The 15,834-nt window shown below is 37.2% G+C and overlaps 1 protein-coding gene across 4 annotated transcripts in view; it reads right to left on the bottom strand.

Moving 5' to 3' along the window:
* LOC131227526 (uncharacterized) overlaps positions 1 to 15,834 on the bottom strand; it is a 50,389-nt gene that overhangs the window by 2,932 nt on the left and 31,623 nt on the right. For 3 of the 4 annotated variants that reach the window (XM_058223321.1, XM_058223319.1, XM_058223320.1), the window contains 6 exons: positions 14,265 to 14,339; positions 14,048 to 14,098; positions 12,769 to 12,846; positions 12,116 to 12,250; positions 4,507 to 4,614; positions 3,966 to 4,031 (listed from right to left, as the gene is read on the bottom strand). In XM_058223321.1, coding sequence (XP_058079304.1) covers positions 3,966 to 4,031; positions 4,507 to 4,614; positions 12,116 to 12,250; positions 12,769 to 12,846; positions 14,048 to 14,098; positions 14,265 to 14,339 — 513 coding nt within the window. Of the gene's footprint in view, positions 1 to 3,965; positions 4,032 to 4,506; positions 4,615 to 12,115; positions 12,251 to 12,768; positions 12,847 to 14,047; positions 14,099 to 14,203; positions 14,340 to 15,834 lie in introns of those variants that run through there. The other variant, XM_058223322.1, reaches the window with a different exon arrangement.

The raw sequence follows: 15,834 nt of genomic DNA on the forward strand, positions 1-15,834 counted from the left end.
TTGAATAATTAACTGATTGCACTTTTTGAACAATTAATTAAAAATTTGACAAGTAATTCAAATAATTGAGAAGATATTGGAAAGAAGGCAATAAATGTTAAATGTAGAAAGAAATAATAAAATAATCTTTTCAAGAAAACGAATCATAACCTAATATTTTTTATCGGCGTCTTCCGATCTTCAATCTACACTAGCTTCTTTGTCAATTATTCTTCATAGTGCCCTACATAAAAATTAGATACGCCAGATTTTAGAGCATCTGATCTTCATGGTGGGGTTCACTTTGGATGCAATACACTCAACACATGATGACAAATCTTATTCTTGGCAATTTCATGCCCCAGGAATTTCTTGGGAGGTTTTCAAAATTTTATATTTTTCTCACAGTATGACCGGGAAAATCTCGCTAAAAATGAAATACTAAAATATTTATTATAAATTAAAATGATTTACTTTAGGATTTTAAAAATATTCATCTTATTTTAAGATTTTACTCTTGTTAGATACACCCTTTTCCCCTACTGTTAGTAGTGCAATAGTAGAAAGTTGAACAGTTGTGTTACAGGAGTAGAAACAAAAGAGCATTTATTAACTGGGTGTAAATATCAATTCCTTCTCCTTTTATTGTTGGCTGAGTCCCACAATCTCATCTACACGCAAGCACAAGTGCAAATATAGAACACGTATGAAAAATCCGAGCTTCCATCATGTGCCCACTTGTTCTAGACCTAATCACTCAAAACTCAGAGCAGTTTAAACCCTCAGGTGGGCCTAACTGTACAAAACAAATGCATGACTAGAAAAGAAGCAATTAAGCATTAATAGTATGTACTACTCGTTTTGCCCACCATGTAAAGTACTGAAGTTTTGTGAGGCCTACCATGTTCTATATGTAACATCCTCTGTCCATCAGGTGAGAATTCTTTCGTTCACTGTAACCGTGATTTTAATATCGAAAGTAGAAAAGAAGATTTTAGGAGAAAATATCAATTTCACATGTGGCTGATACGATATACATGGTGAGAAATTAAATTCCCATGTATCTCACAAACTATCATGATCCATTGATATGTTGCAATATTTTGCCAAAAACCCTTCATAAAATTCTCCAATACAGAATACATGTGACAATTGTTGTCATGTGCGACTGCATATGCGATCCATATGTGGCATGCGAAATATGTGATCGCATATGCGATGTATGTGTTCGCCAGCATATGCGATCGTATATTGGGCAACGGTTGGCACATTATTATTATTTGTTTTTAAAGAACTTTTTGTCTATAAAAAGGCTTCAGAACCTCCCCCATTTGCAATATTCTCACTCCAAAACTCTCTCTCTTCTTCTCTTACATTCCATGTGGTCTCTCTCTCCATCCCCTCTTTTGAAAGTTGGAAGATTTGAGATTCAAGCACTTGATGTTTGATTGATTTTATTTCTCTCAAATATATTTTAAATATGTAAAATTAGTTATCTATTAACTAAGGAAAGTTACCCTTAATTTCTTATATTTTTCTTTTTTTCTTTTTTTAATTTCCAATATATATAATATATATATTAATGACATTCATGATGAGGTTCGACAGAATGAGAATGTCAACCACAAGTTTCTATGGGTGGCCAACACTGTGTATATCTTTCATCATACCCATTAATCAGGTGCATATCGACTCACCAACATGGAAGTGAAAACACACGTGGTTGCATGCAAACCTTTTGAAAGGTTGAGATTTTATGCCATGCAAGGGAGGGCTTAGATTGAACCCACTTCCTTCGCTCTTAGCATTTAGCTTGCAAGACTTCTCTTCTTCTCTTCTTTGCGTGTAGCTCGCACAAAGAGGAGAGAGTGCAATGATCTATGGGCCCAACCATGTCATAGATGTAAAACCCACTCCATCCATCAGGTGAGAACCACTACTTGAATCATACAAATAACCCCGGTTAAAAACTCACATGGGCCACAACAACGGGAACAATGTAAAATTGCTTAAAAATTTCTTAGTTCACGTGGGGTGGCTCACCTGAGTTGTGGATCTAGCTGATTTTTTTACCTCAGAACCTAACATTGAGTGGAGAACCTGATGGATGGTGTGAATGGTGTGTGGAATCCTGTGTGTTGTTGAAACTTGAAGTGAGTGAGTTTGCTAAGCTTTTGGAGCGTCTCCGGAAATTGAATTCGTCCCCACTCTCTTAAGGACACAACAGTTTGGAAAGTTCATCCATCAGGAAATTTCACTGTTCATTCTTTCTACTATATGATACAAAAAGCGCTAGATGCGAGGAGATTGGAGTATGCCCATTGCTTCTGTCCTATAGTGCATCTCCTGAAGTGGCGGCTTTCATGTGGCTGGTAGGGAGGAAGAATATCCTAACCATAAATAATCTTCAAAAGAGATCCATGATCCTCCCCAAACATATGCATCAAGTGCATGAATGACACAAAAACGATAGACCATCTATTTTTTCATTGTTCATTTGGGCAGATTATGTGGGAGAAATTTCTAGCAATTTTCAGAATGGATTGGGTAATGCCAAAGACTGTTGAAGACCTTCTCAGGGCCTGGCATGACGGAGGAAGAGGATTAGGAAAGGAAGAGAGTGATTTGGTGCTGGGTTTTGATGGCAATACTTCAGCATATGTTGGGGGGGGGTGGGGGGGTGTGCACGAGGGGTTTGTTTTCTCAACAGATGAGAACTTAGGAAGACTGGAAAGCTAAAAGGGAAATGATGGAATGGGTGTCCGGATTAAAGGACATGAAAATTTGTATGTTATAGAATGGGTGTCCAGATTAAAGGACATGAAAGTTTGTATGTTATGGAATGGGTGTCCGGATTAAAGGACAAGAAAGTTTGTACGCTATCAAATGGGTGTCCGGGTTAAAGGACATGAAAGTTGGTTTCTCAATAAAAATAGTTATACTTACTTGAAACACACACACAGTAGATGGATCTAGATCTACGGAATCAGTGGAATCAGATTCTTCGAAAAGGGTATTTTGTGCAAGAAAAAGTTCTAAAACACTTAACTTATATTTGCTTTTATATATTAGTATAGATTTAATCTGGCTTATATGCAACATATGGGTGGACCCACATGCCTTTAACCTACAACCATGGTTAAGAGACTCGGCGACAAGGCCTGAATCGTTCAATCTTGAGTCAACTCTGGCCTGAATTGGCCTCGCCAAAGTCATGGGTGACTCGGTGTATCGAATTGGATTCGGTCCGAGTCCGACTTGACTCGGACGAGTCGCATCAAAGTCATCTTAGCCTTAAAACCATGCCTACAAAGTTGTGTGTGGGGTCGACCATGGTGTATGAAAGAAATCTAATCCATCCATCATGTGCGCTCACTTATGCTCTCCTTGGTGACCAAAAACCACATCGATAGAAAACTTACGTGGACCAAACAACAGGAATGGTTGGGATGAGGACAGTACACCCACCACAAAAAACCTTCCAGATTGTGTGTAGGGCCCACTATGTTTGGTATATGGCACCCAATCCATTCAGAAGATGTGCCCCACCAAGAAATGACACTCCAAAAATCAGGTAGCGCAGAACTCAAGTGGGCTAAAGCTCATGATTTTAGAGATTTTATGCATGATTTTACATGGTGTGACCCAACCGAGTTTGGGTGACAAGGACAACATGATGGGACACACATGATGGCAGGATTAGATATCATGTAATATCCTGGTGGGCCCCACACAACGAGTTCTAGGATAGGCTTAACCTACAAAGCTTTGTAGTGATCTGACATCTTTAACTATGTGAGCTACTTGAACAGCTACAGAGCTCATGTTTTCTCATATGTTATTCTACGAGTAAGAAAATCAACCGAAGGACCAGAATTGCTAAGGGCATTCCATCCAGCGTAAGCATCTGGATAATCTGGAATGTGATGTGGCATGAGCAGGAACTTCATGAAAATCAATGGATTTTGGATGAATAACAAGCATACCTTCATAAAGGGCCTGTCGCGGCTTGGGAATGAATCGATGAAACTCTCTTTTAGAAGTAAAGAGACCTGATAGTGGAAGCATATGAACAGAAAGAGAATGCTTAGCAAGTACTAAAAATATGTTAGGGATAAATCCATTGGTGTCAGTGACGCAAGTAACATAACATGTATGAGCTTGTTCTTTGCTTAAGATCACAAAATCTGTTCTACAAATGAGGAAAAGGTAAGGAGAATGAATTTAGGATCATCCGTGAAATAGGTACACCATTTGTATCAGACAAGGTAAGGATAAGTTTCCATTCAGAGTAGAATTTCATTCCTAGTGTTTAGAGGGTATAAACCCACAAAACAATAGGGCATGGCTGACATCACCTGTGAATAGCACAAGATTTGCAAACCTTGCAAAGACAGCCATCAAACATTTCGCTGTCCAAACTGGCCCACAATCTTTTTAAGGAAGTCGCACTAACTTCCAGAGTATCAGTTTTTTTTTTTTTGGCTCAAAACTAATGTTCAATTTGGGGTAGGAAACAGAGAGAACCTTGTCGTCATTGGATTGCACATTTGTAATCGTGTGAGAACGCAGGTTTGAGCAGAGAGAATCCAGGTAAGATCTGAGGACTGCTAAGAACCCTTTCACAGCTTCAACCTACACATGAGAAGAGCAAAAGCATGAAGCAACAACTATGTAATAGCCACTTAAAAATATTAAGATGATATCATTATCAGTTTCTAAGACTTTTTCTAAGCCCACACGCATGTGCAATAAATCTCATGTACATGCCACAAATGTGCCACCATGGCACAATAGGTCCAAGATCCAATCCATCCATCCATCAGAACGGCACCACTTTATTGATGCCCTAGCTCAAGAATCAAGTTGATCCATTGGTCAAGTGGACCACAGTTTGCTAAACAAATGCACGGCTCTCAAAAACTTGGCTGAAGTTTTCTAAACCATCCACCTGTTCCTAATATTGGATGCCTATGTTGATCCACATTTGATTTTTGGGAAACATGTACAAGGTCGGACCAACCGGATGAATGGATTACATGTCCATGCTAACACATGCGTGGTGTATACACAAGCTTTATTGCACAAGGTGATTTAAAAACCAGGAAGGCAGGAACTATTCCTTCATGATATTGTTTTTAATACAGAGCTGCATATGTGAACATGGATCATGTATGCAGCCCTGGGCCCCATAAGTGCCTCCACATGTGCCAACAAGTCATGCATTTGGGAGATTCAACTCATCCATTAGGCAGGTCCATACTTGTAGATTTGCCTTGGCCAAAGAACTGGTCAGTCTGCTCATCAGGTGGGTACATATGCACATTGAAGGTCGATCCTCGGCAAAGTTTCTTTAATAGTCCATATATTATTATGTTTTTTGCAATCCCAGCTGATGAGTGGACTGCTTGAAGACTAAGTTACCAAGGAGGAGAAGGGATTGGATAAGAAATATATAAGTATAACTATTAACTGTATGTAGCTTCTTAGCAAAATTCCCCTTCCATAAAGTATAAAATATAATAACAAATACATCCATGAACAAAAAATTTCAGCATTTATTTGCTCCCTTGATGGTGCAACTCGATAGAGGTGAGACATTGACCACAACATGAATCTTTATGTTTTTTGTTTTGTTTGTTTCTTTTCGTTTCTTTTTCATTTTTTTTTTTTAAAGATTGAACTTTATTAAAAGGGAGCCAAAGGCAACCCAGCAAAAACAAAGAGAAAACAAAAACTAGCTATACAACGAGAAACAAGGGCAAAAGAAAAACACAAAACAAAAGAAACCCAACACACAAAACCTAACCATCAACCACCACATAAATCTCTCTTCATTGTTGTTTGATCAGTCCAAATTTCATAAAACATATATCCCAAATTTTGGATTATCCCCTTAATCTGTCCTACATCAATTTTTAGTATTAAAACAAGCTTTTTTTACTCTTTTTTTAAAAAATAAAATAAAATAATGGTGTCAACCATTACACGTTATGGAAAAAAGTACCCGTTACGGGCTGTTACGGGGCCGATACAGGTTTTCTCAAAAGAAAAAAAAATATATAAATAAATAGAAGAAGAAGAAGAAGAAGAATCGTAACCAATATGACCCATATTGAAATGGATGGCCGAAAACCTTGGATGTGACAGATGGCTGAATTGCCATGAGAAGCTGAGAGGATCTCTGCACAGCTAGAGATTTCTCATGCTCCAGAAAATCCAATGGAACGAGATGATGGAATTAAAAATGATGAAGAACAGCTTCATGGTGACAAGCCGCAAGTATTAACCATTCAGAACCAGGTTTGAGAAAGCGAAGCACGAAAGGCGGCAAGATACAAAGCTAGATTTCGAGTGGAAATTCAGAACGAAATCACAGGCAGCTGCACACGGAGCTTTGATGAAGTGTATCAGCTCACACTTGAAATTATAATCTTTTAGACATTCAGGATTTCAAGCCAGGGATCTTTCTGGTGTTTGGCCAGCTTCTAATGTGACATGTGGCACCCCAAATACCATGTTAACAAGTTGGGTTAGCAGGGGCAGCAAACAAAGAGGTTCCAGTTTTCCATATAGGAATCCTTGAAAGGGAAAGACACCAGCAGTCCACAACACTAAGATGAACAGTAGCACAACTGAATGCTATCAATGCAGTGGACTTCACTGTCTGCACCACAAAAAATCTGAAATATTGTGAAGAAGAGCTAAACATGACTAAGGAGAAGAGGAAGCTGTCGATGTTGATGAAGAGTGATGATGATTGTCTTGAAGGCCTGAATGAAGGATGGGCTCTTGTGGTTAGGCCACTACTAGCAGGCCCAAAAGAAGAAGACAAGAAAGATCAATATCTTCAATGCTTGTGTAACCCTTCGCCACTTGTGTATTGTTATTATTGACAGGGGCAGCAGGATGAGCATGACATGGCAGGAGGAGCTTCTGGACAGGCTTAAGCTTGATGTAGAGAAGCATCCATGCCCCTTCTAAGTCACATGGGTAAATAACTTTTCCCTTCTGGTAAATAATCATCGCTCAGTTACTTTTTCATTTAGTAAAGGTTGTGAATATTCAATTTGATGCAACATTATCCGCATGAAAGTTAGCCATATTTGGCTTGGTAGGCCATGGTTCTTTGATACAATGAGTATAACAATGCCTCTACAGTGGTCCGAAGAAGACTTCAATTCCTATGAAGGAAATTCCACCCTCAAAGCAACTGGAACCAAAACAGCCCCTTAACATGCTCATTATGTGTGAGTATCAATAAGAAAGTCCACAGAAGGGAATCATCTACGCTTTATTGACTGTGAAATGGAGGAACAGGTACAACCTGTGAAAGAACACCTATCTACTCGAACAAGTGAAGTTGATGGATTTGCTAAGCATATTATGAGATTCATGATGAGGTTCAACAGAATACTTTTCTCGATACAGAAAACTACAAAGAAAAGCTGACAATCATTGTAGATTTTCTTAGTTCAAGGAAGGTGACATGGTAATAGTTTGATCAAAGCTTGGGAGATTTCCATTTTAAAAAGGCTGGGCATTACCTCATCCTAACAAGTTAGGGAAAATGCTTATTTGCTAGAGGAAAAGCAAAATGGAATGAATGTCAAAAGCAACTAAGAGTGAGAGCGCTATGAAGAGTAAGTTGTTTGTAATAATTTCAATATGCACCAAACTGAAAAAATGATAGCCGAGCATGTAAAGCAATAAGTTATTGTTGGCAGTAGCTTCAAATCCATTAACTTTGTATAAAGCATCTTGGACGAAGATGAGTAATTGGAGCAGAAAAACAAAGATTTTGTCCATTTACCACCGATCGATAATAATACATTTTGTTACCATTCCTCTAGAGGTACAATTCAGTACCATCTTCAACATTGAAGATCTAACTGCTTCATACATCATATAGATGGACGGACAAAAGAGAATGCAATTAGTGTGATTTTGTTCTTGATCATTGTCTTTCAAGATGTGAGAAGGATAGATCAAGATTCGAATTCAAATTCTTCAAGTCAGTTTACTAAGTGTCTTAGTATAAAAAGATGAAAAACTTTACATTTGGCATTGTCAGTTTGATCATCCTTCTAGTTTAATTTTACTTTTTGTTCGTCTTCTTCTTCTTCTTCTTCTTCTTTTGCCTTAGTCAATTGAGTCTAGTGCTATCAAGAATTTACAATATGAGACTTGTGTTTTAGCCAAACATCATAAGTCTATTTATCCTTCTATGGAGAGAGTTTAATAAATAAATAATAAAAAAATTCCTTTAGTTCATTCTGATGTATAAGGTCCAACTCCAATTGCTTCTAATAGATTCAAGTATTTTCTCTTTTATTGATGATGCTTCTCATATGACGTGAATTTATTTGATGAAAAATTGAGAAGAGGTTGACCATATTTTCAGAGTGTTTCATTGTTGGGTCAAAATCAACTTAATATTAATATTGGTACTCTTCATACAAATAAAGTAAAGCAATATCTTTCATATTCTATGATGTCTTATTTTCAAAAGCATGTTAATTCTCAAACCACCTGTGTGTATACCCAGCAGCAAAATAGAATCGTTGAAAGAAAGAATAGATATCTCCTAGAAGTTACTCATGCTCTTCTCATTAGTACGTCTGTTCCTAAATCTTTTTGGTCACATGTTGTCTTTACTACACTTTTTATTTTTTTGAGAAGCAGCTTTAATATATGTTGTTTGATTAATCATTTGATTATTAAGGTTATTTCTACTCAATCTTCTATTCAATATTTTTCAGCGTTATATCCTATCCCTTGAATCCCATTGCGGGTCTTTGGATGTATTTGTTATGTCTATAATATTGATCTTCATTGAAATAATTGTCAAATTGGGCTGTCGAATACATTTACTTGGGATATTCGTCTTTACAAAAGGCGTACAAGTGTTTTGATTCAATTACTAAAAAGCATTATCTCTATGGATGTTAACTTCTTTAAGATGCTCCATATTCTTTTTATCAGTCAAGGGAAGCACGATTCTATGGTCTTCCTATTCCTATTCTTGAGTCTGGTCTAATTGTTTATGTTCCTTGTAAACCTGATAGTAATAAAGATAAATATTGTTTTTGATTCTCAATCGACTAAACCATACTTGAAGATGTATCAAAGAAGGAATGTCAGTACTCCAATTCTTCCTCGGGTCACTAAAAAGTATGTTCCTTTGGCGAGAGGTACTGATAGTGTTCCAACAAGCTTGTCTATTTATATTGATTTATATTTAAACTCATATTTGGATTTGCTTGTTACTATAAATCTTTTTTTTTAAAGCCAAAAGACAGTGTACTCCTCTCATGTATTGAATAGTTTGTTTCTTATCATTCTTCGTCTCCAGTTCACAAATCCTTTGTTCTACCCTTGAATGTTCTTCTTCACTATTCTTAAAAATCTTTAAAATGCTTTGAATTATCCACTATGGTGACAATTGTGGAGGAGACGGTTGCTCATGCAAGGAACCATGCATGGGTGATGGTTGATTTACCAATTGGGAATAATCTGGTGGGTTGTCATTAGGTGTATGCTCTTAAGTACAACCCTGATGATAGTATTGCCCAATATAAAGCTCGTCTTGTACCTAAAGGGTTTATATAGATATATAGTGAGGATTATTTTGAGACTTTTGCTCATGTTGCTAAAATGAATTCGGTATGGCTTGTACAGTGTGTGTATGTGGATGATATCAATTTTACAAACTTATAGGTGATGATGCTAGTACACTTTATTTATTGAAACTCTATATAAGCAAAGGTTTTTTACATAAAAATTTTCAGACCGCTAAAATACTTTCTAGGAATTTAAGCCTCTTATTCTAAGAAGGGCATCATTATTAACTTCAACCGGTAATCTTGGATTAAACATATTGATTATCTGTTAGAGGCTAATAAGAAGCTTAGAACTGATGAATGATGATCGGTAACTCCTTGATGATCCTTGCATGTACCAACGTTTCGTTAGTCGGTTGAGGCCGGATCTATCTCATGTAGTGAGTTTGGTTAGCCAATTCATGCATGCTCCTTGATCCAGTCACCTTGAAGCAGTTCGTCGCATCTTATGCTACATTAAGTCTTCTCCACCGCATGGCATCTTATTTAGCTGTCGCAATAATCTACCACAGGATACTGTATTTTTTTCAGATGTAATCTCATAACCTAGAAGATCAAAAAGAAAAAAGTTGTTACACGAGTGTTGAGGCTAAGTACTATGTTATGCGAATACTGCATGTGAAATTTTGTGGTTAAAAACTGTTGTTGTTGAATTGGGATTTCCAATTAAAAAAACCATCGTGACAATCAAGCTGCACTTCATATAGCTTCTAATCTTGTTTTTATGAGCGGACAAAATACATTGTAGCTGATTGCCACTTTGTTTGTGAGAAGGTTACTGCTGGCATTATTTATAACCATGTTCCATCTACCATTCAACTTGAGGAAATCTTCACAAAGGCTGTCACCGTTGAAGTTGGACAATATATTATTGGCAAGTTGGGCACGATTAATATCTATGCCTCAGCTTGAGGGGGAGTGTAGACACATATCTCTAGTCCGTGGGCCTTCTCTCTCTCAACCATGGATCGTATCTAATTTTCCTCTTATTTATCCTTTTTTTTTTCTCTTTTATTTTTCGTCTTTTCTTCCTTGATTCCAAGGGTATTTTCTGTAATCTAGGACATCACTTGATATAAATAAGGGGGCTGGACTTCCAGCTCTAGTTAGAGATTTTCTCTCCGAAAGGCTTTTTTTAATCTTTAATGCTATTCAATTAACTTAAATGCCTAAACGAAATGAGAACAACATCAAGGATGTGCTTGATGACCAGTTAGTTTCTACACGACAGGGTGGATATCAGAAATTCTTAGCAACTGAATACCAAAAACTTAACCCATATCTCTATGAGAGATATCAAGCTTCCAACATGATGGAGCCAAGCTGTTAAAGTTGAGGTGGGTTTGGGCCCAAGCCCAAGGGCCAAGCCAAGCATATGCCCAAGCTCAAGAGCCAGCCAACAGGACCAAGTTCCTAGGAAGTATAAGATATTAAAGAAAGGAAGTCACTGGAGAAGGTGGCTTGAGAACAGTGAAATGCATGAGAACTCATGGAGGTGGTTTCCAACAAATGAGTGGCATTGGAAACAAGTTAGTTGCATTCGGAAGATGAAGGTATTAAATGGGAAATGTGTAGTAGATTTCCCAGATTGATTATTAATTGTATATAGTTTCCTTAACAAGTTTCCTCTTCTATAGAAAACCTTACACTAATTCTCTTTTGAACATGAATGAATATTCAAAAAATAAATAAAAAATCCAGCACTAGCTTCCTTGCTGTTATGATTCCAACCCCTTTTGTAGGAGAGACATCACTCATCGATTAGTGTAACTCCAATCTTTAATCAGTCCATCATTTTTTCTTATCCTCGTCTTTTCTTAACTTTCTGATGAATCTACGACCGTATAAATCTCTCTTCACTTCCGTTTGACCAGTCCTAAGTCTCATCTAATCCAGAAGCTCAATTTTGGACTATCCTAAAAACCAACAAATGGCCAGGATCTCGAACATGTATGGCTTCGCGGCACATGCAAAGGTGTGAATAGATGTTGGGCTACATATGCATGTGGGATAACCAAACTGTAATTAATCATCTATGGCTTGCGAGACTTGCGGGGTCCTCATGAATTGTAATTTGTGGTTGTGATTTGTGAATATTAATTTTATGTAGTATGAATAGACCTTGTGATTTGTCACAATGAGGCAAACTTCATGAGTTTTGACATAATAAAACTAACAAACTAATCCATCGACGTTGAAATACATCCATAAGATTATAAACATATGGTTTGGGATTCTTGCCCAAAAATCAGTGCATGACTTGCAGTAAGGGTGCACCTCCAAAAATGAGGCAGCTCATGTGCAACTGAAGGGCGTACCCTGAAGTGCTAATTTACTAACTGACACTGACTAAAATGATTAAACTAATAGATTAAGCATTGACCTGGAATTTAAGAAATAAATAAGAACAAAAGGCACCACAAAAGAAAAATCCAACTTTATTCCATAAACAGGGTGATTTAACGGCATGATTGCCCCCCCACCCACACACACACACACACGAAAGGATATACCTGCACATCAGTGCATTCATAGACTGGCCTTTTTCTTGCTAAGTAGCTTTCTCCCACCAGCTTTGCATGATATGGACTAAGAGATGAGAGTAACTCTTTATGCTGCGGTAATTGCGGTAGTCCAGGGGACCTCACCTGCTTGTTCCATGGAATGAGGAAGATCAGATAATTAAAAGCACTGCAACATTATGCAACAAGCAAAAAGAACTAATAACAAAAGACAACTTATAATCCCTTATGTTTTTTTTTTACATTTTTTTCACTTTGTTTTGAGTGAAATGTTCCAAAGGTATAAGATGTTCCTAGTTTTCTTAAGATAATTACTAGATCAAACATGATCCCTTCAGTGGTAGGTGGCGTTGGCTTCCGCATTTGAGGTCTTGGGTATGAGCTCAGCTTACATACCAAAGAGCTGACTCCTTTCATGTACAATGGCATGAACTGACTATAATTATTGGCACTTGTGTTTGAAAACACTAAGACCCAAAAAACCCCATATTACAGAAATTAATCTTCTTTAGTAAAATTACTCCTCTATTAAATGGCCATGAGTTGCAAGAAAGTATTAGACCAAGATGGTACTGAACTTCATGAGCTACTTCATCATGTTTTGGCAAGAAGATATACATCTGGTTGATGAAGAGCATGCACACCTGATTTTTGTCGGCATCAATCACAATGACATTTGCTAACTTCGATTGTACTTCAGAAGATTTGTTCTTTACGCCAACCTAAACATGGAGAGAAAATTGCTTAATACCACAAACTATAACCTCAAATAAGAAAAGATACTCAAAGACCACTTCACACCATTTTGCACTGGCCATCCATATGAAACCTACAAAGATGTAGAGAAATAATGAAAATAATATATGTAATGCCTTTTTATACAGGAACTCCCACTGACAATGGATATGTATTTCTGTCAGTAAAGATGGCATCACTTTCCTCCCAATAAATGCCACGACAAACGAAGTACAGCGGATCAAGAGAGAGTGAATACATCTAAATGAGATTTCAAAGCAAGATATTCAAAATCAGTTATGTAACGGCCGTTACGCGTTACGGGGTCGAAACGGCCATAACAGCCATTACAGAAAAATGGGCCGTAACGGCCTGTAATGGATCGTAAAGGTCCCATAATGGTCCAGTCACAGTTTTTTCAAAAAAAAAAAAAATGACCGTTACGGCCCGTATCATAACAGTAACAGTGGTGGCTGTTACGGCCACCGTTACTGTTTTGGAACACCTTGCTTCAAAGAGAGTATCTTATGTGCCATGATAAACTTAACTTTCATTAAAAGAAGAAGAAAAAAAAAATTGTTTTCATTTATAATTTTATAAGCTTGTGGTCAGAATCCCAAAGGCTTTATTTTAATGGGATAAAAGATTGGGGCTCAGATAGTGGGAAAATAAAAGAAAAGAAAATGGATGACTATTTCCATAATGGAACTTTTCAGTGTTTGTATGGCAAAGAAACATTAGATTTCAAAGGGCAATCATTACCCAAACCCCATAGTCAGATTCTCACACACAAGATACGAGGCAACCAATATGAGAGCTTTATCAGATTTCTACTTGCTATCCAAAAGAGACCCAGAAAATGGAATCCATGCCTCATGAAAATCTTGGGAAATTATCATTGGGTAATCATTACAGTTTTGATTTCTTTTCTTTTCCCGCTACCCAGAAAAGGCCCTTAAGGTTAAAGTTGAAAATTTTCATACGACTTCCTTAAGAAATTCCACGTGAGAGATGTGTTTATCAGAATGGACAAATGACATCAGTCATCCAATCAAGTTCCACATGCATGCATGGGAGTTGATAATCACTTGCAAGCATTCTCTGCCAAAATTACAGTGTATTTAGGTGCCGTCAAATAGATAGTAAAGATAGGAAATATACAAAAATGAACCAGCTTGAAAAACTCACCACATATGGAACGGGTGCATCCAAAAAGTCCAGCATGTCATTTGGCAAAACCTGGATATACAATTAATAATTAATAAATAAATAAAAGCAAGAGAACTTCCAAAAGCCTAAATAAAACACAGGGAGAATGAAAGCCAAAAAGGAAACATCATCCACCTCCCAGAAGCAGAATTGTCAAGAAAAGCCTGTCAACAACACAGTGATGGAGGATCCATACCGGCATTAATAGGCTCTGCCACTGGTAGGGCCGGATCAGCGGGATAATTGATAAAATTACAGCAGACAAGATCCCCTGTAAATAAAAGTATAATTAATATAATACTATGCTGCAATGAAGTACAAAGATAAGAAAATCAGCAGATGGCATAATTAAAATAATACTATGCCGAAATGAAGTACAAAGATAGCATATCAGCAGATTGAACAAAACAACGTGTGTTCTCGAGGTATGAGAATGGAAGTCATCTATATGTTTGCATGGGCACAAATTCAATCATATAACTATCAAAATCTGACACCCATATGCATCCTATATTTTCTAAACCCCCAAAAAATAGGATATATGGCTTTGACACTATGGATACTACTTAAAAAAGAATCTGCAATAAGTACAGAGATAAGCATATCTGCAGTTTGAATAACACAACCCGTGTTCTAAAGGCATGAGAATGGACGTCAGGTAATGAATGTTTGCAAAGGCAAAATACAATCATACAACTATCAGAATCTGACACTGGTGTGAAAATTGGATTTTCCAAACCCCAAATAAATAGGATGCATGGCTTTGACACTATGCATACTACTTGAAAGGAATATGTGCAAGACACTCAGGTGTAATTTGTAATGTCAACAAATCGATAGGGGTGCTTCAGTAACCCCTCTCCCTTCCTTGGATGGATGGTCTATTGCAGGCACACTGTTCTAGAAGTACCAACACTGGATGCATGTCAGACACACATGATACATATTGAAGTGTCCATGCGACATGGCACTTAACATGGTTTTGTTCTGAAGTGTGTGCTATTGAAAAATCTAAAACTTGTACCACATTGTAGCTAAATTTTAACGGAATAAGCTGCTCAATGCCTACATTTCTCAGGAGCAATAAATGCTTTTTCTTTCTTTCTTTCTTTCTTTCTTTCTTTTCCTGTTCTTATAGCCATAGCTTCATTGATTTAAGAGAATTTGTACAGCATATAAAGGAAACATGTCCAACACGAAATGGCCCGACCACCCCCAATAAGGAAAGACGCACGACAAAGATCACATATTGATACGTCTCTCCACCAACATCTTACAACTTAGGGCAATTACGCCAACCACAAAGAGATGAAGTTATCTAGTACCTTCAAGTGGTTTCTCTCATACGGTAATCAAAATTCATCAAATGCCTAGGAGAAAAGATTATGATAAGAGAGGATCATGCTAACCAAATGTGACATGATGATGGGGAACACTGCTCTAGCATTACAATTATGATGTTTTGGATATCAAAGGTATTATGTTCCAGATTTTCCCTCGTGATTATGGAGATCAGGATGCAAAGACAATTGCATCTTCAATAATCAACAATTTTTTGCTATCAAATGCTCTCTAATTCATGACACAGAGGGCTTTTTAGTACTACATTCTATTGTATAATAGGCATATCCCCTTAAAGTGTGCAACCAAGACCGGATCAAAAAGATGACAACTGAATGCCAAAGGAACTGTATAAATTTCAGGGCTCTCTATTTGAAAGAATGTGACCATTTTGCAATGAGAGTAAGGGGTCGTTTGGTACCGTG

The sequence above is a fragment of the Magnolia sinica genome, chromosome 15 (genome assembly GCF_029962835.1).
Source record: "Magnolia sinica isolate HGM2019 chromosome 15, MsV1, whole genome shotgun sequence".
Lineage (NCBI taxonomy): Eukaryota > Viridiplantae > Streptophyta > Magnoliopsida > Magnoliales > Magnoliaceae > Magnolia > Magnolia sinica.